The sequence below is a fragment of the Plecotus auritus genome, assembly GCF_963455305.1.
Source record: "Plecotus auritus genome assembly, chromosome: 8".
Lineage (NCBI taxonomy): Eukaryota > Metazoa > Chordata > Mammalia > Chiroptera > Vespertilionidae > Plecotus > Plecotus auritus.
In genome coordinates, this window is record NC_137782.1 from 149,918,198 (window position 1) to 149,943,995 (window position 25,798).

Here is a 25,798-nt window from a genome sequence, read left to right on the forward strand (position 1 = left end):
TTTTTCCACGTGGAACAAGATGGCCTCCAGCAGCTTTGGACATATATTCTATCAGCTGAGTACCCCGTGAAAAGACAGTTTATTTTCCCAAGAGTTCCAGGAAAAGTCCTAGTTCTGAGATTAATTGGTCAGGCTTGGATCATGTGACAACACAACAACCAAGTATTTTGGCCAAGAGATGAAAAGTTCCAATCGGTCAGGTCTGGGTCTTGGACCTCCCTTGACTGAAAGTCAGCCCACCTGAACCTCATGGACAGAGATTGAGTAACAAGGAGTTCCTCAAAGGAGAATCAAGGGACAATGAATGCTGGACACATCCGGCATTGGATGCCATTGGAATCATCCTGTGACCTGGCCTGTCTGGGATCTGCCCTACCAGTTTATCATACATGTTCAGATATGCCTTAACTCGAGTAGTGGACTTTCCTAGGCTGCAGCTGAGGTCCCTGCTAAATATAATAAATTAATTTCTTATTAGATTCTAGAAATTGATATTTAATAATTACCTTCCTAATGATGGTTTGTAATTGAACATGAACAAATCCTTAGTTTAAGAAATTTTGCCCTAATGGTATATAAGCTTTATCGCAGAACACTAGAGAAATAAAAAAATTTTAAAGATTTTTTTATTGATTTTTAGAGAGAGGAAGGGAGAGGGAGAGACATCGATGTGAGAATGAAGCATCTATTGGTTGCCACCTGCATGCCCCTTACCGGAGATGGAGCCTGTAACTCAGGCATGCAACCTGACCAGGAATCAAACCTGCCACCTTACCTTTTAGTGCACAGATGACACTAACCAACTGAGCCACACAAGCCTGGAGAAAATATTTTTTTAATTCAAGAGGCCCTTTGAGACCCAGAGGCACAGTAAGTAGGTACCCACCCAGCCCACTCATGTTTAGGATCTAAATATCCTTGATATAATGTCATAGTAATTTATGCATGCCAGGGATGAGCCGAGTCAGGTGGGGGCGGTAAGAAAGGGGTCAGGGAGTCATAGGCAAGGCCCCTGGTGGAGAGGAGAGAGCTGGTTGTAGACAGCAGCACAATATAGCTCTTCTCAGAGATCCCTCCTCATTCTTTCTCCCCATTTCCTTATTCTTTTATCACCATGGCAACAAATGATGCTTCCTCCTCCTATTCCCCTCTCTCGCTGTTTCTGCTCTGTCTGACCAACTTCATAGAGCTGTTGTCAGCCTCTCTCTCCATAACTCAGCCTGGGCACCCAGCTCTGCCCTCCACCCCAACACTCCCTCCCTCCTCATTTTGGTGCTTCCAGGCCCCTTCTTCATTCCTAGTCCAGGCTTGAGCCAAAGTCCTATCTTTCTTCAAGAAGTTGTATATGAAAATTAGATTTTTAACCACTCTAACTTGATTTGAAACGCATTAAGAGGTCTGTCTCTCTTGAAACACCTCAAAGTGAGGCAATTTGTGAAGAGAAGAGTCCCTTACTGCTGCTTAAACCGTGGACGAGAGCGATCATGTTCTATTTTTGTACTAAGAGTGCATTCTGTTTAAAGAGATCCCTCAGCAGGTCTCTGAGTGAAACAGACTCTATCATAAGGGAAATCATATCTGAAGTTCAGAGGTTGTGAGCTGGTGGCCCAGACTTTTGTTCAGTGTGGAGAGTAGCTAAGAAACTTGAACCAGCAGTTGAAAATCAGCAGGTTCACATAAAAAGATTCAATTCTTGCTGCCCTTGAAAAACTGTACATGAGGCCTGCATCCTCACATGGTCAAGATGGGCAGGAGGGAGGTGAGTAGGGGCTGCTTCTTTTACATCCGCTCTTCCTTTCCTGGTAACTACACCAGACCAGCGTCCCTCTTTTACCTGCCCTGTCTGTGCCCTCTGGGCATCCCAATTTGGTGAATGGGGCTTGTCCTGCAGTGTGTGGTTTGCTTAGGAGAGCCATCTGAAGCTTCTCTGAAGTTAGCTTGGTATCTGAGGGCAGGTGAGCTTTTTACCACTTTACTTCTGCTTCCAGACTCTTCCAATCAAAGCACACTGATTTCTAGGAACCCACTGGGGCAGCTCTGGTACCAGGGAGCTTTGTGCATGTGAGGATACAGAAATTGACCACAAGTGAACCTTAGTGAGTGTGAGCTATAAGATTTCTCTTGGGGTCCAAACACCTTCCTCTTCTTTTTTATACCTGCCTTAGTATCCTGGTCTCCAGAGAGAGAGCTAGGTATGGCTGATTCAAGAGGGAAGACCTCCAGGCCAGCTACAGACCCACTCACCTGACTTGAGGGACAAAATAGAGGATGTTGGTTGGGGTCTAGAGGAAGCTCTCCAGGGCTCTGAGTATGGATCTCCTGTGTACTTCTCAAGAACACGGCAGGGGTATGACACCGGTTGGGCCAGTGAGTGAGGACTTACATTATGTCCCCTCTGAAAGACATTTCCCTCCACAGCCTTTGATGGGAGGCAGGAAGAGAATGGGTAGAATAAAAGGGTAGGCTTTTAATTCAAACACTTTTGAATTTGCTACTGCTAAGTGCGCAAGTAGAGAGACACACAGTAGGGCTGCACAATACCATTGGAAATTCAGTAACAGTACTCTTCAAAGCAGCTCTGAATCTTCATCCACAAGCCCAAATAGACATATATATTTCTCTGTTTTCTTTAAATCAACTTTCAGCTCCTTGCCACACTTGGTCTCTGCCATCTTCCAGCTGAGGAAGCCCAGGCAACTCCTGAACCTCTCTAAGTCTGCTTTCTCAGCTGCAAAGAGAGGGTGGTAATCATGCTCCTTCGGGAGATGGGATGGGGTGGGGTGCGGGTGGGCATGGGATGAAATGAGGAGACATAAAGTGCATTGGACAGGCAGAATATGCAGGAGGTATTGTGCGCACCCTTCTCCCCTCTCCAAGAAGCCTTCACAGAGTATTTCAGCCCACAGAGCCCTGCTCAGCCTGTTGCATCCTTTTGTTTGTTGGATTGTTCATTCATTTATTCCTCAAGTACTGGGAGCTCCCTGCAGCCACACTGTTAGCTTCTCTGGTGTCTCCTGGCTGAAGCCAGAGCTGGGAGAAGAGCTGCTCATGGTAGGGAGCTATAGCACTGGCCCTTCCTGGGGGTGGGGGAGACCTGGAGACCTCCATCCCACCCACCCCACCTCCTCGCCAAAAGTTGCCTTGCTCAGCACTTTCTGCCCAGCTTCCTGGTGGCTGGCATCCAAGGCCTGCTTTCTGTCCCAGGACCTTACAAAGGCCCCTTTGATGAAAAGTTTGAGGCAAAGTGACTGTGTCATTTGATACAAATTAGGCTCCTGGGGGTACAAGTTGAGCTTTATTCTTCTAATTTTGGATTTTCTAACCCAGAGCCAAATGGTCAGCTGAATGGGGCTAGGGGCAGAGCCAGGAGGGAGGGGAACCTCGGAGGAGTTGGAGAGCTTGAGGCTTCAGGTCATTAGCCCTGTGATTAGCAGCTGCCAGCCCTGGGTGTGACCTGTGCGCAGAGAGGTGCCTCCTGCTCCCTCAGATGCTGCTTCCAGAGCCCATGGGTGAACCAGGGGTCCACTTTACCTGGGAGGAGGCCTCAGCATCCTCCACCCCCTTTCACAATGCACAGCTCCTGCTCCCCTCCCTCCTGCTGGTCGGGTGTCCAAGGACATAGTCTCTCAGGGTGGGATTTGAGAAGTACTACCAAAGCCCCTTACCTCAGGGGGTCTCCTTCATATAACTCCCAGTCTGGCCTCATGTGTGGACCACCAGGGCAGTGGCACCAGGCCCCATGCTCAAGGGGACCCTGTGATCAGAGGGACCCCTGTGCTGAGAGGATGCCAAGCTGAAAGGTACCTCTGCATTTGTGGGAAGGGGCACGCTTGGTTTCAGGCTCTGCTATCGCCACCTTGCAATTTTTAATATTTTTGAACATCTGCATTGTCCTTTTGCACTGGGCCCCACAAATTCTGGAGCCAGTCCTCTTCACTTCTCCCAGTTCTTGAGATCGAGTGGACAATTCCTACCTTTCCCTGCTCATCTCTTACTAACACCTATCATTTGTATAGCTCCCCATTTACCATGAGCTTGCACCCCTTATCAAACGCATCTGTCACCACAGCCCTGTGAGGTGGTTACATCACCCACTCGCGGCTGAGGAGGAGGTCGTTTGTGGGGATTTGTCCCATGCCCTCAGGCCCTGTGTTCCCCTTGAGGAACAAAAACGCTTGCCTCCTGACACATGCATAACCCATCCTACTGAAGTGTAGGAAATTTGCAAGTCCGAAGCTGATTCTCCACTTTGCTCTTAAAAGCCAACCAAACCCTCTGAGGGTGCTTAATAAATACTGACTAATGAACCTGCAGCTGCTGCTCCGGTGGCTAATTAAGTCTAAATAAGTCACAGACTTTAAATTATGCAACAAGGCTTGGTCAAAACAGCTTAAAAATGCGGGAGCCCCAGCTTTTCTGCTGTGCCCTGTGGAAAAACCCCATCTTTTAATCATGCTTAACCTTCCTGAAGGAACAGTGGCAGCCTTTAAATAATGAATGAACGTCTACTAGCAAGATTTTCCCAAAGCTGCACACATTAGAGGTGGATCAAAAAAGGGACAGAGACAGAGACAGGCCTGGGGGATTCCTGAAGTTTCTGTGAGTCCTGGAGTGCTGGGAAAAATCATTTGGTTCCTTAGAAGCCCAGGGCAAGGACTTAGAAAGAGCACAGAGGGAGGCCATATGCATGGACACCCCGGGCTGCACCCAGAGCTGATGGAGGCTCCCCGAGTACTTCCAGGAGCTATGGGCTCAGTTATCCTCTCTCTCTTGTCCTGCCCATCTGCACCTTTCCTCCCCCAGACCCTCGAGGCTAAGAGCAATGTCTTCACAACAAGGCACAGGTAGAATTGAGTTATGTCACCTAGAGCAGAGAGCTTCCTAGCCTTTCTGAGATGCCCCAGGCAGTGTGGATGCAGCTGGTGGCCGGATGGCATGTTGAGTAGCAAGGATTTAGGTTTTGTAATGTGGCTGCCCAGTACAACCAGTGGGGCACTTTTAAGGCTACCAACCCCCCTGGACACCATCACAAATCAATTAAATTCAACCCTAGGCTTTGGTTCTTTTTAAATTTTTAATAAAACTGAGTTTGAGCCCAGCTGGTGTGGCTCAGTGGTTGAGCGTTGACCTATGAACCAGGAGGTCACTGGTTCGATTCCGGGTCGGGGCACACGCCTGGGTTGCAGGCTCAATCCCCAGTGTGGGGCATGCAGGAGGCAGCCAATCAATGGTTCTATCCCATCATTGATGTTTCTATCTCTTTGTCCCTCTCCCTTACTCTCCGAAATCAGTAAAAAAAAGTATATATTTAAAAAACAAAAAACAAAAAACTGAGTCTAGATAACTTACAGGTCACCAAAATAGAAAGCTTAACCAACTTGCTGCAGCCAGTCATCCCCTAAAGCGGGATTAGAAACATACATGGCAGGAAGTGGCCTTTGGAACCAGCCGGCTCCCCCTTCCCTCCTGTGACCAGCAGTCTCCAGGACTGGTCTTGCCCTTGAGCCCAGTTGCCACCAGTGTGATTCCATTTGGGGAGCAGGAAAGATAGTTCCATCTTCCTCTCCCTAAGCCTGCCTGAAACTTGGCTCTGAGCACATGATTGTTTGGATGAAAGCTGAGTGTAATGTGCGGCTCTGTTACACCCTCAGTCTTGAGCAGCTCAGTATGGTGTGAGTGGGCTGACAGGCAAGCTGTCTGTTGAGCTGTAGGGGACACTGGGCTTCGCCCTGTGGGATCTGGGACTCAGGAGGAGGAGGGATCTAGGAACAAACTTGCTTCCTCTTGCATTTTTGCTGAAAGTACCCAGCACAGAGGGGCATCCTTCTAAGTCCCCAGACCAGGCTGCTGTACTGGCTGTGTAAGGTTATGGGGCCTCAGGCAGAGGTCAGGAAGATGAGGGCAGAGCTGTTCCAGTCATGTATCCAGGGGAAACCATGACCTTCCTGCTGTGGTATGAGAATGAGGTCTTCAGACAGAAGTGGGCCAGGCTCAGATTGGCTGCAGCTGTACTCCACCCAATTGTCTCAACCCCACCATGACTCTGGCTCAGCGCTGGGGAATGGAGTGGGAGCTGGGCCTAAAAAAGGCTGTGTACGGTAGACACAGTCACTTATTCAATATCCACTCCTCCCTCTTCCCATACTCTCAGAATCCTAATTTTGTTCAATTCTGCCATAGTGTCCATTCAAAAAACAGAACAAAACAAAACTTGCCATCTCTGATGCCCTGCAGCTAGGAGCAGCCACTTGACCATCTTCTCCAAGAAGGTTGTGAAAAGGACCCATAGTGAAAACCCTACCATTGAGCATTTAATGAGAAATGACAGCTTTCTTACTTCCAAGTAACCTGTCCCATGGAGCTACACATGGGGGTGGATGCACTGAGTAGAGTGGAAGATGAGAAGTCACCATAGACTTGGATGGCAGGATAATGTGTAATGACATTGAATCCTGGGGAGGTCATCTTCTTTTCATGAGTTTTCACTGAGCATCACTCGGAGCCTGAGACAGAAACTTACTCTTTTGTCCTCTTAAGGCAGAGCCCTATGCCTGGGAAGAGAAGAGGTTCCTAAAGACTTGATTGATTGTACAGCTGTCCAGCCACATTCAGTTTGCTGCATGTATCCCCTAAAGATTCCTATTCCTTCGGCAGCCGGTCAGCCATCATTCCTGGACGGGGCTGCTGGGGTCAGTGCAGCTGACAGTGAGCCGGGATGTGTGTGAGAAGGGGTGGGGGCTGGCAATGGGGAGTTGAAGTTCTTTATCTTGATACATATGCACCCTACAGCTTCATTTGGTGCTTCCTGCGAGCCCTCTAGTGTTCAAAGTCTGTTCCTTTAGGTTGTGGCTGCCTGTTTATCTGGGGTGGAGGAAGGTTTGTGCAATTCTATTGTGGATAACTGTTTATCTGCTGTGGTGTGTGTGTGTGTGTGTGTGTGTGTGTGTGTGTGTGTGTGTGTGTGTGTGTGTGTTGAGGGTTGGGCTGTGTGGCCTGTTTTTTTTCCTCCTCCCACTTTTCCAACTGGAGCTGCATTGCTGACTTGCTCTGGGCTCAATCAGGCATTCAATTCCTCCTTCCCTAGGAGGATGTCCAGATTTTGCTCCCCTGCCTCACCCAGGCATGCACTGCTCAGGGATAGGGACACCCTTTGCCAATTAGATTCGGATAGGCCTGTCCTGGGCTCCCAGAGCTTCAGCATCCCTCTGTGTGGCCCGAGGGCAGGCTCCAAGTCTGCATGACTGACTGTGCAGTCCTGTTCAGCCCAGCGATACATGAACCCTTGCCAGTGGCCTAGTGATGCTCCGCTGACACGTTTGCAGAGCTGGAAAGAGCTCAGGGAGTCCCGGGTCTTGTACTAGTTTCCTGCACTAGTGTTGCTGCTATAACACATGACTATAAACTTAGAGGCGCAGGGCACCTCCCATGTATTCTCTTATAGTTCTGAAGGCCAGGGCTGCATTCTTTCTGAAGGTTTGGGAGAGAACCCATCTTCTTGCTCTTTCTAGCACCCAGAGGCTGCCTGCAGTCCTTGGCTTGTGTACCCACATCACTCCAACCTCTGCTTCCAAGGTCACATCTCCTCTCCAGTCCTCACCTTCCCATCTCCCTCTTATAAGCACCCTTGTGATTACATTGGGCTCACCTGGATAACTGGGGACGATCTCCCCATTTCAAGGTCCTTCATTTAGTCACACCTCAAAGTCTTCTTTGCCACATAAGGTGACATATTCATAGGTTCTTGGGACTGAGACATGGACATCTTTGGAGGGCCCACCGCCAAGGCTACCACAGCTCCCCACACCTCAGATCTATGAAAGTGAGGAGATGTGATGGATCCAAAGCCAGCCTGGTTGTGGCATGATTTCTGTGATTCTGGAAAGGCTTTCTAAACCCCTCTTCCTACAGATGCGCCCCTAACCTGCTAACTTGTGAAATTGCCCTCTGAGCAGACTGAGCATCACCATCCTTAGTGAGAACTTGGGCTGAGTGCAAGGCCTGAACATGTCACTCACACTAAGGTGTAAAAGGCTCACAGCCAGTGGTGATTTCTAACAGCGAGTTCTGATTGCCAGGAGGCAGCATGTTAGGGCAGGAGGCACCAGGGAGGGAGGAGGCAGGGTGGCTTGGGCTCACGTGGATCATGTCCCATTAACACCAGCACGGAGGCTCTCAGTGATGGAGAGAACAAAGGCACTTAGAAGTATGACCACAAAGTTTTAATCAAACAGAGCAAGATGGCTGCAATGCAGAACAGGTAGTGCTTGGAGAAGAGGAAGAAGATCATCTCCTTGGTGACATAGATTATGTGTATGAAGATGAAGCAGTACAGGAACATGGCAAACTGGTTCTGGGGGTGCAGGAGGTCCTGGAAGCTTCCTGAGAACTGTGGGGGAAAGAAGAGCGTGGAGCTGGCAAACCGGGGGCCTGGGTGCCAGGCAGAGCTGGGCTGCCATCCTGCTCTTGTGCCTTCCTGAATGGGACCTCCAGCAGGTCGTTGCCGTCACCTGAGGGAAGTAATAGTGCCTACCTCATGGGGTTACCAGGAGAGAGAGGCAAGGAATAAATTCCTAGCAAGGTCACTGGCACAGAGAGGGCATTCATGGGCCTTCACTTCTTGAGGCTGCTCTTATCCCTCCTGACTCAGGCCTTCCCTCTCTGTTTCATGCTGCCTCTGAGTCACACAGGTAGGCAGTCTCCTGGGTCTCTGAGACCCTAGATCTGGAGGACGGGTCTCAGTGTGTCCTCTGACAGTTTTCCCGGGACACTTAACAGTTTGTTTTCTGCACAGTAGCACAATGCGAGGTGTCCCCTGGGCACAAATGACTGTTTCTGACTCTCTGGGTCCTGTCCCATGGCACATAGGTTAGTCTGTGGTCCTTCAGCCCAGGGTTTGGTCTTCCTGTGGACAGGTGGTGAGAGATGGGGGGTGGGGACCTCCCTCAACCCTGAGAATCATAGTCCCGAGGAAAGTTACTGAAGTTGTCTGGCTGACCCTGCCTGTGTGTTGTTCTTTTTGGGAATCTATATAATTGAGGTTGACAGAGCCCATTGTAACTGTAGAAAGTGCCAACATATAAGGAAGGTGATATTTTGATCTGCAGTTAAGATACCACCCATGGTTTATTCTTTAAAATATCTTTTAAAACCATGCCACATTTTTTGTAAGCAGGCAGAGGGCAGGGACTGTGGTTCCCTAAACTCAGTAGAAACACACCCACAGAGGTAGTTTTCAATGCAATGGAATGTATCCCATTCACCCAGAAAAGAGAGAGCGGGGAGGAAGTTGAAATATCAAGTCAGCTCTCCACCTTTCCATAAAACACTTTTGTAAACTATTGCTAGAGACTGGGGATTTGGACACAGCGTTGCTGAAATCGCTACATAAAATGTGAGGGCAACGAAATCAAACAGAGGGGGAAGAAAATAATTCCGTGATGCCCACTCTAGAATGAAGGGCAAGCAGGGCTGGAGCCCAGAGGAGGAAGCCTGTGTTTTAGCAGGATGGGAGGGCTAGGCGGGTCTAATGTTCCCCTGCAGACTCCCTATGGCTCTGGATCCTCGGGCTTAACCTCTGCCACCTTTTGTGGTCTGCATGCGTTTTCCATCTGAAATGCTGCTGGGTGAGATGTATGATTTTGATAACAAAGCATGCATTTGTGAAACCTTTTAGACTTTTAAAACACTTTCAATGGTTTATCTTTTGAGTAAAAGTCAGAAAGCAGATTAGGACTCTGCACCAAAGGTTTCTATCTCATCTGGCAAGGACAAAGGTCTTCAAATGGAAAAGGGAAAATAAATATGGCTGGGAGGAGACATTGAACAAAGGCATAGTTCCATACATACCTGTTTTCAATAGTTTCGGGCTCCAACTTATAACAAATTTTATCCCAGGATACTGAGAATACAACAAGTTTAAAATGGAAATTATTTGTGAGATGTCAAAAACATCAGGAAATGTGCCAGAATCTTAGAAATAGGCAAATATTTTCCAGATTTTTAAAAAGCAGGGGGAAAAGTTGGATTCTGGAAATCCCCATTCAATTAGCTTGACCTGGCTCAGCAAATGCATTCAGTGTACGATAAAGGAGGTATTTTGTGAGCAAGAAAAAAATGATAATTGCTAAGAAGACAGCATGTATTCTTTGAGAACAAATCATGCAAAACCAACTCCATTTTCTTAAAAACTATATATTGGGGAAATGCTACAGGTAGTGTAATATCATAATTCTGAGAAACCATCTGACAGTGTGTCTCAAGACAGTGTTTTGGACAAAGTAGAGAAATGTGAGCTGGATAAAATGTAACACATAGGTGGTGATTAATGGAACACGCAGGGAGATTTTCTGGTGGTATTTTCTTTAGATCATTCCCTCCTAACAGTTATAGCAATGACTTGAATAAAGGCAAAAGGCAAGTTTCTCAGAATTGAGGATGACTCAGAGCTGGGAAGCATAGCTCATACATTATATTCCAATAAAACTGAAAAATGATGAATGTTGCATTTGGGTCAAGAAGTGAATTGCATGAGTACATAAAAATGGTAATAGCTAACATTTATTGAGTGCTTACCTAATGTGCTAGGCTCATGGCAACGTGCCTTACATGCATTCTCTCATTTAATCCTCACAATGACCCTATGAGGTAGATACTACCTTATGGGTGTGCAAACCCAGGCTCCAAGACAATGAGTAACTTGCCCAATGTCACACAGTTTATACGCGATGGAGCCAAGATTTTAACTGTCTGATTTTAAAGCTCAGAAGAGACTTCTTTAAACAATAACATCTTTCATTACTTAGTGTTAATTATGGCCCAGTCACTGTGCTAAGCACTTCACATCCCATTTAATCACAAGTAGGCGTTCTCATCCCCATTTAGTACAGATTAGGGGAGAATGGTCCATTTCTTGCCAAAGATGTCTAAGTTTTAGTTGACAATAAGGCAGAGTGATCCAACAGAGCGAATGCAGCCCTGATCAGGGGAGGTGGTGGTTTTATCAAACTCCATTTGCCAGACTGCAGTGGGGGTTCTGGGTCTAGCTTAAGCACTGCATCTCAGATGCAGAGAGGATCAAAGAGTGGTGGAATTCCAGCCCAGGAGGAAATGTTGAAGACTTTTCCCTGAGAAGGAAAACCATGGGCAGGTGGGTGGACCAGGTGGAGGCCCTTCCAGGGTCAACTCTCAGTTTAACATGGAAACTCTAAAGCAGTGAGCTCCCAGCTCTGGACCCAGGGCAGGATGCGGCTCTGAAGCAGGTAGAGTGGGCTTCAGGGATGGGGGTTCCCTCAACCCTGAAGTCAGCCCCTGGCCATCTGGCGAGACCTGCAAAGTTCCCTCCACTTTCATGTCACTTACCAGGCGGGGCCGTGCCTGCTGCTGCAGCTGCTCCATCACCTCCTCATGCTGCCGCTGCCGCTCATTCTCCTGGTGCAGGTACTTGAGCCGTGTGAGCTCAAACTCCATGCGCACCTTCTCCAGCTCCATCTCAGCACTGAGCTCAATTCCTGGGTTCCCCAGGGTCATGGGCCGCTCTGAGAAGAATTCAGGTCCATCGCCCGCCTGGCCTTTGGTGGTGGAGCCAGTCTTGGAGGACAGTGATTTGGGTGACCCTGAGCAGCCTTTGTCTTCACAAGTTTCCATCTCCTCCATGTAGTCAGAGGAGGAGTCTGGCTTAGGGGACTCTGCCTCCTGAGGTGGGGAAGGGGGAAGTAGAAGGATGGTGAGGAGTCAGTATGGAGCTGCTCCCCTTCTCCCACCCCAGGGCACTTCCAGAGCCCCAGGCCACAGTGGACTGCAGTGTTTGGAAGAGTGCTTGTTGGGAGTTATAAAGATCTAGACTGAGTTCTTACTAGACATGCACTTACATGGGGTTATCAGGACCTGAGTTAAGAGGAAGAGGGCAAGCTGACACAAAGGAATGAAACCCTAGAATTGAAAGAGATGATGGGGAGCTGAGGCAAAAGGCTCTCTTCCTGGTAATTTCAAATCACTTTGGAGGTAACTTCCCCACCTCCTACTCCACTTATCCTTGAGAAGATCTAGACACCCAGTCCTCTGGGGCTACAGTGGGAGGAAGAAACCCAGCGTCTATGTTAAGGGGACCTAAATATATGGGGACCAACCAAAGGGCTATATAGGAGCTAGACCCCATACACGGAGGAAAGAAAGGGTCCCAAATGGGGAGGTGTATGGGAAAGACCTTTCAACTTCAAGTGGCTTCAGTCTTATGAAGGGCTCTCTGGCTCCAGGTTATAACTGGATGCCAGTTGTGGGGATGGGGTGCCCACCACCTGCTCTTCTTAGCAGCTCTCTGGAATCTCATAGCACTCAGCTCCTATCACATCTCCCCACAGTCCTCTCCCTCCCTCTGGGGGTCTGGCTGGAGCAGTGAGATGAGGTATCCTCCTTACCAAAGCAGCCCTGAACTTCCCTTCAAACATGGGGTCATCAGGCACCGTCTTGGGGAAGGTTGGGCAGCTTTCTCCCGCCCCCCGGGCTTCCATCATCTCCCTGGCGTCTGTTGTCATCCTGAAATCCACAATGCTGCCAATTGGGACCAAAGGACATCTTTTGAGGGACTCACATTTGGCCTCACCAGATTCCACAGCCTTGGCCACCATCACAATCCCCTGCCCTCATAATAACCCACATTCTACCAGTTGCTAGGGCCCCTTTGGTAGAGGTTGTCACACCTTCGAGGTGCCATTATTAAGAACTGCAGGGTGGGCCTTTGCCACTCCTAGGGGCTGCTTTGAAAACTAGAATTCCACCACTTGAAATCCAGAATTCCATCATTTGAAATCTGCTCCCTTCGAGTCCTCTTTTAAATGTAGACTGTATGTGATGGGTCACAATTAGCTCCACAAACCCTGTTGTGGGCTGAATTATGGCCCCCACTCTCAATTCATATATTGAAGTCTTCACCCCCAGTACCTTATAATGTGACCTTATTTGAAGATAGGGTCTTTAGAGATGTGATTAAGTTAAATAAGGTCATTAGGGTAGGTTCTAATCCACTATGACTGATGTCCTTAAAAGAAGAGGAAATGTGGACCCAGACATACACAGAGGAAGATGACATGACAATAAGGCAGAAGATGTCATCTATAAATCAAGAAGAGGGCCTTTGTGTGAGTCAGGGTTCTCCAGAGAAACAGAACCAGGAGGATGGATAGGTGTGTGGTGTGTGTGTGTGTGTGTGTGTGTGTGTGTGTGTGTGTGTGTGTGTTATACATGTACTTTATTATAAGGAATTGGCTCATGTAATTCTGGAGGCTGAGAAGTGGCTTGAGCTGCTATCTACAAGTGGGAGGCCCAGGAAAACCAGTTTGAGTTCAAAGGCCTAGTAACTAAGAATGCTGCTGGTATAATTCTCAGTCCAAGGCCAGGAGCAGACCAATATTCAGCTCAAGCAGTCAGGCAGATAGCACCAATATAGCTTTCCTCCACCTTCTTTTTTTCTATGCAGGCCCTCAAAGAATTAGGTGATGGCCAACCACACTGTATAGAGCATGCCGCCCACTGGCCGTGGGTTTGACATGCTTGGTGTAGAGCAATCTGGTTGACTCAGTCCACCAATTCAAATGCTAATCTCTTCCAGAAACACCCCCACAGATACACCCAGAAATATTGCTTAACCAGATATTTGGACATTCCATGGGTAGTCAAGTTGACACAGTAATCACAGGCCTGGGACAGATTCTTTCCTCACAGCCTTTAGAAGGACCCAACCCTGCTGACACCTGGATCTTGGATGTCTAACCTCCAGAACTTGAGAAAATTAATTTCTATTGTTTAAGCCACCCAGTTTGTGGTACTTTGTTACAATAGCCCTAGCAAATTCATATAACCTGTCATTCATTGATGGGTTAAGGTGGGCCAGCAAAGAGATTGAGGGGCTGGGGAATACACTTTGCCATCTTCAGTTTTGGGGAAAATGACATCAAACATTTTTGGTAGTTGAAGGCAGGGTTATATTATGAAGAGAGAAAGGGCTGCATTTAAATTCTAGCTTTGGTACTCACTCTAGCTGTCTGCTCATTCTAAAGGGGATTAGGATTTAGCCAGTCCCCTACAATTACAGCACTGATGTAAAAATAAAATGTGTATTTGTTCACTACCTGCCTATACAGGGACTAAGTAAATGGTAACCATCATATCATTATTATAAGGGATGGGTTTGTACTGAGAGAAGAAAGTGCTCAAGATCTACCTTCTTGCAAACCTTTAACGGAACCATGACTTCCCTCTCCCAGCATTATGATGGTGACCATGGGAACTGTCTCACAGCTGTTGTGTAAGATGTTGATCCGGCCTCAAGCACTAGGAGTAGGCTTACCAGACAAACATAACATACCCAGTAAAATTTGAATTTTAGGTAAATATTTTTTAGTATAAATACATACTAAAAATTGCATGGGACACACTTATACTAAAATTATTCATTGTTTATCTGAAATTCACAAGTAGCTGGAGATCCTGTAATTTTAGTTGCTAAACCTGTCAATTTTAATCTGCTCAAAGAAACAATTAACTACTATTCAAACCACCAAGTACAGAAATATATAATAAGTGCTATGGGTAGTTAGGTCAGCAGTATATCAAACCACCATAAAATCTCAGTGGTATACAGCAATACACATTTATTTAGCTTGGATATCTACGAGTTGGCTGGGCTCGTCTAGGGGGCTTGGCCAAGGCAGTTTTATTCCACATGTCCCTTGTCCTCTCGTTGGGAACAGTGAGCTAGCCTGAGCATGCTCTTTTCAGTGCAATGGGAGTAGCACAAGAGGCACTGGAGCTGACACACCATCACCTTTGGCCAATAATATGTTTATATGGCCAAACCCAAAGTCAGAGGATGGTGAAAAGTGCTCTGTTCCTTTAGTGGGAGGAACTGCAAAGACCTGCAGTGGTCAGCAAACTCTTTAGTCAACAGAGCCAAATATCAACAGTACAACGATTGAAATTTCTTTTGAGAGCCAAATTTTTTAAACTTAAACTTCTTCTAACGCCACTTCTTCAAAATAGACTCGCCTAGGCCGTGGGATTTTGTGGAAAAGCCACACTCAAGGAGCCAAAGAGCCGCATGTGGCTCACGAGCCACAGTTTGCCGACCACGGACCTAGGGCAACAAGTGTGGCTATGGGACGGATGAAGAGTTAGGGCCCCAAACGCAATCTGTCATCATAGTCAAGAAGGTTGGTCCTGGCTGGTGTGGCTCAGTGGTTAAGCTTCAACCCATGATCCAAGAGGTCACTGGTTCGATTCCCAGTCAGGGCACATGCCTGGGTTGCGGGTTCAATCCCTAGTAGCCGGTGTGCAGGAGGCAGCTGATGGATGTTTCTCTCTCATCAATGTTTCTTTTTTTAAAATCCTGAGTCTACCACCCACTTTTGTTTAAGTTAATTAATGAATTAATTAATTAATTTACTTTTAATTGATTTCAGAGAGGAAGGGAGAAGGAAAGAGAGAACCATCAATGATGAGAGAGAATCATTGATTAGCTGCCCCCTGCACGCCTACTGGGGATTGAGCCTGCAACCTGGGCATGTGCCCTGGACCAGAATTGGATCTGGGACCCTTCAGTTCATAGGCTGATGCGCTATACATTGAACCAAACCAGCTAGGGCTCTTATCAATGTTTCTATCTCTCTCCCTCTCCCTTCCTCTTTCTCTAACATCAATAAAAACATTTTTTTTAAAAAAAGGACTTGCCCTAACTGGTTTGGCTCAGTGGATAGAACGTCGACCTGCGGACTCAAGGGTCCCAGGTTCGATTCCGATCAAGGGCATGTACCTTGGTTGCGGGCACATCCCCAGTAGGAGGTGTGCAGGAGGCAAATGATCAATGTTTCTCTCTCATTGATGTTTCTAACTCTCTATCCCTCTCCCTTCCTCTCTGTAACAAATAAATAAAATATTAAAAAAAAAAGGTCTGTACTGATATGGTTGGAGCAGCTAGGGAACGTTTGTGGGAGGCAGTGACATGAAGGATGGGTGGGATTTGGGCAAGAGGGTAGGACTAGCATGAGCAATGTCTCAATTGATAATTATTATCCATTTGCATCTCAATTTCTGCTTTCTGTCCTTCTCCACCCTCCCCTTTCCCTTGGAGGTGGACCTCACAAAACTGCACTAATTCATTAAGCAAAGCAATATGCTCTAATGCAACATGGAGTCTAGAATTCTCATTTCCCCTGTCCCAAGGTGGAATCCTCACACTCCTGTCCTTGAGGGGACTTTGTAGGAAGCTGGGAAGGTAGGTCTCATAAGCCTTGGGTGATATGGCATTCCTGGCAGTATGGAAAGGGTCCCCCCTTCCTCCACTGAGCCCAGAGGAAGGGATGTGTAGTAAGGCCACATGAGAGAACAGTGGAGACAGGGCAGGGACTCAGGTGTCTGGGGACTGTGCTGGGTTCAACAGCCAGGGCTGGTGCACCTTCATATGCCCTGTCATTGTTACGGTGCGGCTGGTTCTGGTGTTGCTGCTGCAGCTTATCCTCTCACTTCTCACTGTCACCCTTCCTGACATTTTCCTACCTCATAGCCCCAGGTGCTTGGGGTCTCTGCCTCCTCCCGATTTCAGTGTATTTGTAACTTCAGCTTCTCATGGCGCCTCGTGGCCACTCTCTTGTGTTGTTTGTCCTAACTCTCTGGTTCCTGGTGGACTTTTCCAAGGGCAAGAATCAGAACGACCTGGTTGCCTTCGATTTGGGCAAAGTGTTTCCTTCTAGCCACTGGGCAGTTGAATGATTGGGAAAGTGCCCAGCCCGGTCACTCGGCCATGGAGAAGTGGAAAGATGGGGAAGGCAGGGACGTACAGTGCGGGGCACAGCAGCTTGGGATTGTCCATGAGTGGGACCTGTGTGTGTGGGGTCAGTTTCCCTTAGAAGGGGCAGCAGGCACCATGTTGATGATTATGGGCACATTCAAAGAGCCACATATCAATCATAGCTTTGGCAAATAACCAGAGGAGAGACTTGTATATTAACACAGGGCTCACAAGCTTTCATGTACATGATCTCATTTGATTCTCAGAATGCCCTTGTGAGGTAATTTGAAGCAGGTACAATTATTGCTGCCTGGCAAGCAGGGATCCTGAGTCATAAGAGGGATGAAGTGATTGGTGTCTGAGCGCAAAGGATGTTAGCGGCCGAACCAGGACTGGAATGCGTTTTCCACCCCCCCTTCCTGTTGTCTTTTTAATACCAGACCATGGAGATGGTTTTTTAGGGACTCCAACTCTAAGAGGTGAGATGATTTTCTACCTCAAAAAATGAAAGAAGGTGGTATGTACAACACTGTTTATAACAGCAAAAGACTGGGGAAAATTGAACTTTCTGCCAGGAAGGATCTGGTTAATTAGTGCTGTATCCATATCAAGAATAGTATGCAGATTTTAAAAAGAATAAGCTTAAAGAAAAATCCAAATAGGTAGAGGCATCAGTGCAAATGTGGAATGCTCTCCAAAATATACTATTCAGTGGAAAAGCAAAACCAGTGCTCCCATATGTATCGGGGTATGCAAACATGTCATACTTGTGTATGTGCCTACATAAGAGTGGTTCATGGCTGTCTCGCAGTGAGAGAACTGCGGTGTTGGGGGTTTAGGGTGGGGTGGGGGACATTATTAACTGTATAGCATTTTGTACCCTATGGTTTTTAAGAAAACAATGTGCATATATTACATTTTAAATTAGACTTTTAAAAAGGTGTCTGGAAGAGAGAGCTCTGCTCAGTATGAGTGACAGAAGTTTAGGATGCAGAACTTGTTCTAGTTGAGGACAGGAGGGGCATCTTGGAGCCACTGAGCCACATCCAACCTACACATCATCTCCCCTCCCATGGCCCCCTACCAGTCTAGGGTAGTTTTTCTTCAGGATGAAGGTCTTACTGCTGAAATGGCCTCTTCCCTTCCCGGCTGCCTCAGCCTCAGACTATTGTGATTTGGGGGCACTTCAGGTCAGATGTGCTGGAACAATTAGGAGATTATAACAGGTACACTAATACTAGCTTACAGTTATTGGGCACTAACCATGTACCAGGCACCGGGAATTTTTCATAGATTATTTTACATAATTTTTGAGGAACCATATGAGTTACTAGTAAGTACTAGTATTATCTCTGTCATTACAGGGGTGGGGAGTGAGTCTCAGAGAGACAAAAGCACCTGGCACAAGAAGAGGAGCAGGTGACGCCGAGACTGAAGCACCAAAGTCCCCGTGTTCAGTCCCTTCCTGCTTGACTACTGAGAGTGGTTTCTGTTTTCTTGGCTGAACTCTGGCTGATATAGGAGGAGGAGACTCAAGATGCTCAGAGGATTAGTTGGGGAAATCCCACCAAGGAGGGAGCAAGGAGTTGTTTGGGGACACGCCTTCTTCCCCCAGCAGGGCAGGGATGTGTGTGAAGGCAAGTGTGTGAACGTTGAATCAGTGGGGGTGAGGGAGTGGTGTGGGGTAGGGCAATTAGAAGTAATTACACAGTAATTCCAACAGGGAAGGTACACTCTAAAGAATGATTAACTGCTAATAAGAATTGGCTACTACTAGGTGTACCGGTTAATAATGCGGATTTTTTTCAATAGATGAAGTTACACACATGTTAATATATGTATGGTATTTTGTTGATTTATTTTGAGAATCCCAAATGCACAAAATCATGGATTGACCCAGGTCAACCATCTACATAGATTGCAAGGCCAAATCCCTTTGGAAAGAAGACAATGCTCTGTGTTTGGTGGGATCAAGAAGGTGTGGTGTATTATGAGCTTCTAAAACCAGGTGAAACCGTTAATACTGATCGCTACCGACAACAAATAATCAATTTGAACCACGATTTGATCATAACAGGACCGGATTGGGCCAGAAGACACGCCAAAGTAATTTTGCTTCATGATGACGCACCATCACACACTTCAAAACCAGTTAAAGACACATTAAAAGATCTTGCCTGGGAAGTATTAACCCACCTGCTGTATTCACCAGACCTTGCTCCTTCAGATTACCACTTTTTCTGATCGATGGCACAGGCATTTTCTGAGCAGCACTTCAAAACGTACAAAGAGGTGGAAAATTGGGTCTCTGAATGGTCTGCCTCAAAACAAGAAAAGTTCTATTGTGTCGGTATCCACAAATTACCTGAAAGATGGAAAAAATGTGTAGCTAGCGATGGACATTACTTTGAATAAAACAATTTTGATGTTTCTCTTGAAATTATAGTGTTTTCTTTGATTACAAAATCCGCATTATTAACCTATAAATGTTCAATTGGCATTATAAACCGGTATCCGAATTATTAACTGATACAGGTTAAAAATGTGGATTGACCTTTACCGGTTAATAAAGCAGGTTTTGTAATCAAAGAAAACACGATAAGAGAAACATCAAAAGTGCATTATTCAAAGTAATGTCCATTGCTAGCTACACATTTCCCCATCTTTCAGGTAATTTGTGGATTCTGTCCCAATAGAACTTTTCTTGTTTTGAGGCAGACCATTCAGAAACCCAACTTTCCACTTTCTTGTACGTTTTGAAGTGCTGCTCAGAAACTGTGTGTGCCATCCATTGAAAAAATTGGTAATCTGAAGGAGCAAGGTTTGGTGAATACAGTGGGTGGGTTCATACTTCCCAGGCAAGATCTTCTGACGTGTCTTTAACTGGTTTTGAAGTGTGTGATGGTGCGTCATCATGAAGCAAAATTACTTTGGCATGTCTTCTGGCCCAATCTGGTCCTGTTATGATCAAAGCGTGGTTCAAATTGATTATTTGTTGTCGGTAGCGATCAGTATTAACGGTTTCACCTATTTTTAGAAGCTCATAATACACCACACCTTCCTGATCCCACCAAACACAGAGCATTGTCTTCTTTCCAAAGGGATTTGGCCTTGCAGTCTATGTTGATGGTTGACCTGGGTCAACCCATGATTTTTGTGCGTTTGGGATTCTCAAAATAAATCCACTTTTCATCGCCAGTCACAATTCGATGCAAAAAAGACTTTCTTTTGTGCCATTGAAGTAACATTTTACTGATGACTTTTCAGTTTTCCATTCGGTCTCTTGTTCAGTTGATGTGGCACCCATTTTCCTTCCTTTAAAATCTTTCCTATTGCTTTTAAACGTTTGAAAATTGTTTGCTGAGCAACATTCAATCTTTCTGCAAGTTGTTTTTGAGTTTGACATGCATCTTCATCCAGTAATGCTTGTAATTGTTGGTCTTCAAACTTTTTTTCGGTTGACCTGGATGTTCTTTGTCTTTCACATCAAAATCATCACTTTTAAACCAGCGTTCACAAGGATCTTGAGATGGAGCATGGTCACCACAAGCTTCCTGAAGTATAGATAACTTTCAGCAGCACTTTTCTTCAAAATAAAGTAATGAATTAAAACTTCCTGCAGATTCTCTTCTTTTTTGGCATGAAATTTGACATTTTTGAGCATAAAAACATCTATGATATTAATACCTTCAGAAAATTTGACATATGAAGTTTTGCAGCTTGTTGTCACTACAACAAAATGGCATACATTATCAACATATGTGTAACTCCATCTATTGAAAAAAATCCGCATTATTAACCGGTACACCTAGTAAGGGGTCATGAGAACTCTAAATTATACATTTGGGAGAGGAGTTCCTCTGCGGCTGAAATTCAGATCTCACTGGGGAGGGTGTGGCTAAACCTCTGGATGGTGTGAAAGCTCACTGAGGTCAAGACTGACAAACAGGAAGCTATTCACTGAGGTGCCAGTGAAACTGACCAGATTGCTGCCTAGGGGGTGGAGTTGAACTTGCCAGGAAGTCACTGGAGAGAATCTCTGGTGGGAAACTCGAGAAGCTGCCCCTAAGGTGCCCTGGGACTCATGGGAGGTGAGTGCCACGAGGTGTGCTGATCAGGCATTGCAATGCCATGGATGGAGAGAAAGACAGAGGAATGTGGGCCAGAGCCAGAACGAGGCCCTTCCCTCTGCAGTGTCTCTCCAACGCCCTCTACTGACCAAGTTTAGCATCGTGGACTGGCAAAGAAATGTTTATAGTGTTCCCCTGGTGTATCAGGAGCAGGGCAATGAAGGGTGGGTTTGCAGCAGAGAGGCAATGCCTTGGTAACTGGCACAGCAGGTGCACACCAGGAATTCAATTTTCTTTCACCGCACCTGCCCCGTTGTCCCGGGGGACTGTCCTGCCCTTTGAGAATTCATCCAAAGCAATATTTCACAAGCCCTTTCCAGGTTCATGACCCTGTGCTAGGCATGGAGGTAAAACCAAGGATCATCATATGCCGTTCTTACCTTTGTGGACTTCATAACCTAGCTGGAGAGAGAAGGACTACTTTCCGATGTTCCCTGAATGCACCTCAGTTTGCCTGCCTTGCTGACTTTTTGCTGGCAGTTTCCTCAGCCTACAAAACACTCTCTCCTTGATCTCCACCTGAGGAAAACCCTCCAATCTTCAGGACCCAGCCAGTTACTGCTCCCTGTGAAACTGAGTGCTTTGTGTCTCAAGCTGCTTGGTGTTAAAAAGATATGATGCTTGTCGCATCACTCCCCCTGGAGTAGGGGCTGGGTGAGCGCGGAGCACACTGCCTTGCTCCCAGTAGGTGCCAACAAAGGGCTGGTTTAGCCAATGGCCCTGGCCAGGCTGTGCCTCCTTTCTGGCTAGTGAGTGTGACATAGGCAGGCAGAGCAGAGAGTTAAGGGGCTACACCTTCTGTCTTTACACACCCCAAGCAGAACCGGAGACCCCACTTCCTAAGCACGCTCCTTGTTTGATCCCTCTACTTTAATGGGTGTGACTTAGCAGTAGACAAATTCCCACAAAGCTGGGTATAAATCAGTCCTGTAAGTTCAACTCAATTTTGGGAAGTAGGGTGATGGATGTGGGAGCTTCACTATTTAAAGGAATTTTGTGCATAATTTCACGAAGATGCTTTCCCGAACCTACAGTTTATGTAAATCTGACAGCTATTCATGCTCTGGGCTTGTTAATGCAAAGCCCACCTCTTGGAGACCTTGGAGAAGCCTGAATTAGGTGCCTGTGCCCTAACCAGGTTGGAGCTCCTGATGGGGGGATATTCCAGTGAAGATTCTGCGTAAGGTTGAAATTCTGGACTTGCCATCCAGAGCTGGGAGGTTACCTGGGAGACATCCAGACACAGTGGCTCTCAGTAACCACTTCGGATGAATTCATTTGGGGTCAGAGGAGCGGCCTGGTGGAGTGTACCAGAGACTGGGGTCCTGAGGTTCTGGCCCAAGCTCTGCCATAGCTAAGCTAAGACCTTGGCAAGTCATTGAAACCTCCAGGGCTGGGGTGGGGGTGGGGGGCAGCCTCTACATGTACAAAGCTGGGGCAGGTAAGGCTGCCCTCTCCATACAGGCCTGTTACCATGGTTCCTACCTTACACTTGCACGGGCTTGGAGGCCTGTGATGTGTTTGCTACTAGAGCTGCCCCACTTTGCACATGTGCTTCCTAGTGGTGGGCCCAGTCGGGCTTAGCTGCATGAGGTAATGACATTAACATTGTTGAAGTTGTCCACCAGGGAGCCTCCTTGGATATTTTATATGATACCCCTTTTCATTTCACGTAAAAAATGTATTCCCATAAAGAACTTTACTCGCCTCATCATTGTGCTGCTCCATCCCTCCTCTCCCTAGCTATAGGAAAGAGACCCCAACTCTGTGAAGCTGGTGTTGGCCAATACTGCCCTCTGGTGGTCCAGCTTGTCCTTACTGGGAGGCTTTTAGGCCAGGAGTTTTTATAGATTCCTGCTCCCGGCCATTTGCAGAATTATCAGAAAGTCACCCCAGAAAAGCTAGACCTACAAGACCTTTGGGAGGAGCTCCAGCCCAAGAGAATGCCTGGAGGCAACCCAAGTCTTCAGAACCGGCTTGCGGAGGTCTGTGTTCCAGGGAGGAGGTCAAGGTGGGATGGAATATGTCGCCAACAGAAACTCCTGGGAACTGAGCCCAGAGAGAGCTCTGACAATGACACCGACAATGAAAGGGGCCACAAGGTGGGCATTAGGCATTTGGGGCATCTAAAGGAAGCAGCCAGCAGCCCTCCCGGCAGGCAGGGGGGTGGGGCGGGGCCCCTGGAGGCTCACTCCAGCAGGTAGGAGAGCGGTGACAGCAAACAGCTGGGTATGTCCTCGGGCTTGGGGTAGGACCCTGGTCCTTAAAGGGTACAGGGCTACAGATCTGGGGGGAAAGAAATGGAATGACAGGCAGAAAATTAAGACAGGAGGACAGGAGGGTCTGGCAGGGAATCAAATTCAGGGCTTAGTCAGCCGGCCAGGTGACTCAGTTGCTTGGAGAGTCATCCCATATACCCAGAAGGTTGCAGATTCTATTCCAGTTGGGGGACGTACCAGAGGCAACCGATTGATGTTTCTCTCTCACATTGATGTTTCTCTCTCTCTCTTTCTCTCTTCCTCCCTCTCTAAAAATCAATAAACATATCCTTGAGTGAGGATTTAAAAAATTTGGGGGCTTAGGAAATCAGGTGAGGGGACAATGTGATAACATAGAAGTAAGCACTCAGGTCTTGGAACTGGGGTAGCAGGTGGGTTCAGTTACTAGAATTGGGGGCCAGGTTAGAGCAGGCCTGGCCCTGAGTCTGACCTGGGCCTGTAAATGCTCTGTAATCACACAGGGGACTAGAGGCCCTGGACAGATGGAGGCTCCAAGGGGATGGCCAAACCTACGGGAAAGGATTAAGCCTCTAGCTGTATGTGGGGGGCTGTCATTTCAGGCTTGGGTTTAGCTTTCTATAAGATTTCATGTAAGGCCTGAGCTTGGTACATTCTGAAAGAGCTGAGCTTGCAGTCTCTGCCTGCCCCGCAGGGCCCTGCTCCTCTCTGGTGGCCAGGCCTGCTCCTTCCCTCAGCGTGTGTACCTGCTCTGGGTCTCCGAGTAACTTCCTGCCAGGTACACAAGGCTGCTGCTGGAGCTGATACCTGAGAGAGATCCCACCTACTGAATCCCACCACGTGCCTCAACAAGCCCCTCTTCCCCGGCATATTTGCATTGGGACTGGTGTGAAGGCCTCTACACCCAAATGATGGAATTTTAGGTGCAGAAGCAGAATGATGGGAGAGAGGGTGGGAGTTTGGGGAAAGCTTCTCAGAACCCCTCATTGCACCACAAGACAATAAATACCCAGGCACTGAGAGTGGGACCTTCCTTAAAAACCCACAGATGAGCCATGGCTGTGCTGTTATTACTTGGCCAAGAGGCTAATCATCACTGGTAGGGTCAAGAATGGCTCACTCTGACAGGGACTGGGTGAGCACCTGTGTCCTGCCTGCAGTTTATGGTGTTTGGGATGTGGCTTTGTTTTCAGGTGTCATTTCTCCAAAGGCAGTCCTAAGGGATGCACATGAAGGTCAAGTTTCCAGGTCAGTTTGGGAAGCTCTATACACCATGTCCCCACTGCTGGAACCCCCAATTCACACCAGCAGATTAAAGGCCTGAGAAGTCTAGCAGCGAAGGAACACTGCACTTGAGTTTAGTGCGATTTCCCAGCTTTACTTGATCCAGAATTATTTTCCCCTGCGTGCTTGGTGCTTGCTGCCCTAAAACTGGTTTTCTACGGAACTCCCAGGGCACCTGCCTGCGTGTGCTGGGATCATTATCAGAGGGCGAATGAAAATGAAGCTCTGACTTGCAGAAGTTCCTGAGTTCCCTGCGTCTTCGAGGGGCTTCCATGGCAGCCCCAAATCATCAGCTCCTTGGGCTACCCAGGGTTACGCCTCCAACCTGGCATTGTAATTAGGGATGCCAGATGTAGCAGCTAAAATTACAGGGGGACCAGCTGCATTTGAGTTCAGATAAACAACAAATGTTTTAGTGTAAGTGTGTTCCATGCAGTGTGTGATAACCCCATTTGAAGATACGTGTGAGGTGTGGCGAGCCTCTGGGAACAGTGAATGAATACACAGCTCCACCAGAGAGCCACACTAGGACCCTGGCATCACATCCTGACACCACCACAGCCAGTCATGTATGGGGCAGCTGTGTGTGAGGCCTCGGGCGGGGCTCTGCATGCATTGCTTCCTTTCCTGCCCCTCAGGAGTGGTTGCTACTATCACTTTGATCTATGGTGAAAAAACTGCAGCTCAGAGAGGTTACGTGATTTGTCCAGGTCACACAGCTGTGACGTAGCAAAGTTGAGATCCAAGTTTCTTTAACTCCAAAGTCCAGCATCTTACTTCCTCTTGGCCCCAGCACGTATTGTCCCATAGCCACAGACTGAGCCAATGGCCTACAGGCAGCCCCCACATCATCTTCAAGAAGATCCCATAACCTCTCACCTCTTCCCTTCCCTGGATGCCCTTCAGGTTCCCAGTGACGGGCGTTTTACTGACCGTGTTGCTGACCGCTATGGAGTGTGAGGGAAGTGGTGAGAGCTTTCCTTTCAACAAGACTTAATCAAAGCTTCTCTGCCCTCCTGTTGTGCTTCTTACCACCAGACAAATGTCACCTCTATTCCCAGGGACCGTTTCTCCTTCCTTCCCCAAGCAGACTTCCTCTTTGGGGCTTCGGGGCATGTGGCACACCCTTCCAGGCACTACACATTGAAATGTACTATTGGCTTATGTGTTTCTGGACCTCTGGACTTCAGGCTTCTTTTCTGATAAATTTAACTTTTGGGGGACACGGGGCGGGGACCAGGACTGCTTGATTCATCTCTACTCCAGGACTCAGCAGGATATCTGGCACATAGTAGGTGCTCAAGTACATGCTTTGTCGAGTGATGTAAGACACAACGGAAATGATTAAAAACAACATAGCATACATCTTT

General features: G+C 47.3%; 1 protein-coding gene across 1 annotated transcript; it reads right to left on the reverse strand.

The window, feature by feature from the left end:
• Positions 1-8,197: 8,197 nt before the first annotated feature.
• On the reverse strand, positions 8,198-12,623 carry TMEM247 (transmembrane protein 247; the record flags this gene model as incomplete). The annotated part of the gene is made up of 3 exons (XM_080684961.1): positions 8,198-8,386; positions 11,359-11,691; positions 12,414-12,623. 3 exons carry the CDS (start codon positions 12,621-12,623, stop codon positions 8,198-8,200), a joined length of 732 nt encoding a protein of 243 aa, XP_080541087.1.
• Between the last annotated feature and the right edge of the window lie 13,175 nt (positions 12,624-25,798).